We start from the raw sequence: 4254 nt of genomic DNA, 5'->3' as shown, positions 1-4254 counted from the left end.
ATCTTTTCCTGGGCTAGTATGATGCTCTCTTTTGATACTGGACAGCTCCCAGCCAGTCACTAGATCACAAGGGTAAACGACCATCACACTACTACCAAACGTAAAATAGCTAGCTAGTGGGAAGCAGCTGCATAGCATAGGGAGATCAGCTCGGTACTTTGTGACCACCTAGAGGGATGGGATAGGGAGGGTTGAGGGAGGGAGATGCAAGGGGGAAGAGATATGGGGACATATGTATATGTGTAACTGATTCACTTTGTTATAAAGCAGAAACTAACACACTATTGTAAAGCAATTATACTCCAATAAAGATGTTAAAAAAAAAACCGAAAACGTTCTGAACCCAGACAACGACTCTGCTTTTTGTTTTCAGTACAGTATTCAAGAAATTACATGAGATAGCACCATATTATAAAATAGGCTTTGTGTTAGATAATCTTGCCCAACTGTAGGCTAATATAAGTGTTCTGAGCACGTTCAAGGTAAGCTAGGCTAAGCTATGATGTCCGGAGTTTAGGTGTATTAAATGCACTTTTGACTTAACATATTTTCAACTTATGATGGGTTTATTGGGATGTAACGCCACTGGAAGTCAAGGAATATTTGTAATTACAGGCAAATTTATGTATTTAAATTATATTTGTTAGGAAAGAAGAAATGTTGAGAATCCATAGTCAAACTTGCGACTCAAAGAACTAGAAAAAGTAGCAAGATAAATAAAAGTAAAGGTAGCAAATAATAAACTATGTGCAGAAAAATCAAAATTGAACAACTTTCTCAAGAAAAAAAACAAATATATAAAGAACCCCTTACCTGTTAAAGTAACTGAATCCATAATTGAAGGATTATTAAGTTTCCCCCATAAGTGAAACTCTATGCTTAGATGGCTCACTAGTGAACTTTCTGAAAATTAAAAAAATTATTAAAAACCCTGCACAAATTCTTCTATAGATAGAAAAGGAGCCATAAATTGCAACTTATCTAATGAACTACTATAGTCTTGATACCAAAATCTGACCTAAACATTTTAATGAAAGAAAAAGTTGAATACCAGTATCACTCGGGATCCTGGACAGAATGAACAGTAATGTCTGCTGTCTGGCTGTGTCACAAGATTTCTTTCTCCATAGGACTACTTGGAAAGAGGTTCTGGGTGCTAAGTAACTACTTCTTCGAGGAGGGAAAACACCAAAGATGCCCTGATTCCAGAGCCCCAGCTGCAGGGTTTGTGTACAGGCTGCAGGCGCCTGGGGAGCACTGTGTCTCCACAGCACAGAGGTAAGTGGCTGAGTCTTCAGGTTTAGGGGCTGCGATGTGCAGAGAGCTTCCCTTCTTTAACAAGGTGGCTTTTAGTCTTTCTTTCTGCTTTTCCTTCCCAACTGAGGAAAGAATGAAGAGAAGTTCGGGTCCCTTCCCGGGATCCTGTCTATACCACAGTAGCCCGTTAAAACTGCTGACCGTGTAGCTGCAGTTGAGGATGAGACTGTCTCCCTCCTGGATTTTCAGGGTCTGAGGACTCTGCTTCACCTGGTCTTCTCCCCTCAACCCTGTTCAGGAAAACAAAATCAGAAATGAAACAAAGCTTTCAGTTCAGCAGTCTTGAAAGATTCCAACAAGAAACCTGGGATGAGCTGAGACTAAACCCCTCTCTCTCTTCTCTCCAGCTTTGGATAAATGTGCCCTTATGGTTCTCATCTCTTAACGTCCAACTTACAGGCAAGCTGAAGCCACAAGACTATGAATGCACATTCCAGCATGTTCTCCATCCTGATATCACACTCTTGATACAATTTTAATGATTCCAAACCTTCTCCCCTGAGGAGCTGCTCCTGTGTCTTAGTTCTCCTTCTCTAATGCACGAGACAGCCTTTCTGTTGGTGGCTCAGCCAATCAAGAGCAAATCCTCTAGTAGCTGTCATGCTTTTCACGGTTAAGGCACTGGAGGAATGAGAGGAATGGAACCACTGCCACCTGGTGGGCACAAACACAAACATCTCACAGGACCCACTCCATGCCCCCTACAAAGACAAAAATTGAGGGGAGGACATTTTTTCTATTGGTGGGCATAGTGCATATGAGGTTTAAAGCAGTAATCAGAAAAGCCTTCTCTGCCTGCAATTTGAATCGTTTCATTGTTCCTTGTTTTGCCTTTAAAGCTAAACTGCTACCAGAGGTTATAAAAGTTGAACCCAAGCATAGGTGTAATGGATTGTGTTTCTCTTTATGGTACACAAGAATCTCAGCAGGTGAGACTTTAAAAGGACTAGAGTGCTGAAAAAAGCGGGGGGATAGAATAGCTGTGGATATGTCTGGAGACCTCTTTGACAGAGAATTGGGAACATAAGTTAAGAAACCATTGTTTCAAATAATTTTATGCCTGGCTACAGGGACCAAGTGTAACTACAGCTCAGGGTCACGAACTTGATAGATCTTAGGAGGACAGGAGGGAAGAGCATGGCAGAGGGAAAGCAGAGCTCTCCATTCTAGACCCTGGAGAGATCAGAACATCACAGGGCAGAGTGGGGAACAGGAAGATACGTATAGCAAAACTAGTATTGTTTAATTTGTTTGGTACTATGACACTCCGTTGGGTTTTTGTTTTGTTTTGTTTTGTTTTTGTTTTTGTTTTTACATCTTTATTGGAGTATAATTGCTTTACAATGGTGTGTTAGTTTCTGCTTTATAACAAAGTGAATCAGTTATACATATATATATGTTCCCATATCTCTTCCCTCTTGCGTCTCCCTCCCTCCCGCCCTCCCTATCCCACCCTTCTAGGTGGTCACAAAGCACCGAGCTGATCTCCCTGTGCTATGCGGCTGCTTCCCACTAGATACCTACCTGACGTTTGGTAGTGTATATATGTCCATGCCTCTCTCGCGCTTTGTCACAGCTTACCCTTCCCCCTCCCCATATCCTCAAGTCCATTCTCTAGTAGGTCTGTCTTTATTCCTGCCTTACCCCTAGGTTCTTCATGACATTTTTTTTCTTAAATTCCATATATATGTGTTAGCGTACGGCATTTGTCTTTCTCTTTGTGACTTACTTCACTGTGTATGACAGACTCTAGGTCTATCCACCTCATTACAAATAGCTCAATTTCGTTTCGTTTTATGGCTGAGTAATATTCCATTGTATATATGTGCCACATCTTCTTTATCCATTCATGCGATGTTGGACACTTAGGTTGTTTCCATCTCCAGGCTATTGTAAATAGAGCTGCAATGAACATTTTGGTACATGATTCTTTTTGAATTATGGCTCAGGGTATATACCTAGTAGTGGGATTGCTGGGTCATATGGTAGTTCTATTTGTAGTTTTTAAAGGAACCTCCACACTGTTCTCCACAGTGGCTGTATCAATTTACATTCCCACCAACAGTGCAAGAGGGTTCCCTTTTCTCCACACCCTCTCCAGCATTTATTGTTTCTAGATTTTTTGAGGATGGCCATTCTGACTGGTGTGAGATGTTATCTCATTGTAGTTTTGATTGGCATTTCTCTAATGATTAATGATGTTGAGCATTCTTTCATGTGTTTGTTGGCACTCTGTATATCTTCTTTGGAGAAACGTCTGTTTAGGTCTTCTGCCCATTTTTGGATTGGGTTGTTTGTCCTTTTGTTATTGAGCTGCATGAGCTGCTTATAAATTTTGGAGATTAATCCTTTGTCAGTTGCTTCATTTGTGAATATTTTCTCCCATTCTGAGGGTTGTCTTTCGGTCTTGTTTATGGTTTCCTTTGCTGTACAAAACCTTTATTAGAACCCATTTGTTTATTTTTGTTTTTAAATCGATTTCTCTAGGAGGTGGGTCAAAAAATCAAGAAGGATCTTGCTGTGATTTATGTCATAGAGTGTTCTGCCTATGTTTTCCTCTAAGAGTTTGATAGTTTCTGGCCTTACATTTAGGTCTTTAATCCATTTTGAGCTTATTTTTGTGTATGGTGTTAGGGAGTGATCTAATCTCATACTTTTACATGTACCTGTCCAGTTTTCCCAGCACCACTTATTGAAGAGGCTGCCCTTTCTCCACAGTACATTCCTGCCTCCTTTATTAAAGATAAGGGGACCATATGTGCATGGGTTTATCTCTGGGCTTTCTATCCTATTCCATTGATCTATCTTTCTGTTTTTGTGCCAATACCATACTGTCTTGATTACTGTAGCTTTGTAGTATAGTCTGAAGTCAGGCAGCCTGATTCCTCCAGCTCCATTTTTTGTTCTCAAGATTGCTTTGGCTATTCGGGGTCTTTT

The 4254-nt window shown here is 40.6% G+C and overlaps 1 gene segment (V, D, J or C); it reads right to left on the bottom strand.

The window, feature by feature from the left end:
* Positions 1-1164: 1164 nt before the first annotated feature.
* LOC103071991 (T-cell receptor alpha chain V region 2B4-like) lies at positions 1165-1766 on the bottom strand. The segment is given in 2 exon segments: positions 1165-1547; positions 1715-1766. Coding segments are annotated over 2 exon segments (435 nt in total).
* Positions 1767-4254: the final 2488 nt, after the last annotated feature.

This window comes from Lipotes vexillifer, unplaced genomic scaffold, assembly GCF_000442215.2.
Source record: "Lipotes vexillifer unplaced genomic scaffold, Lipotes_vexillifer_v1.1 scaffold1093, whole genome shotgun sequence".
Lineage (NCBI taxonomy): Eukaryota > Metazoa > Chordata > Mammalia > Artiodactyla > Lipotidae > Lipotes > Lipotes vexillifer.
This window is presented reverse-complemented; position numbering and strand designations above follow the sequence as displayed.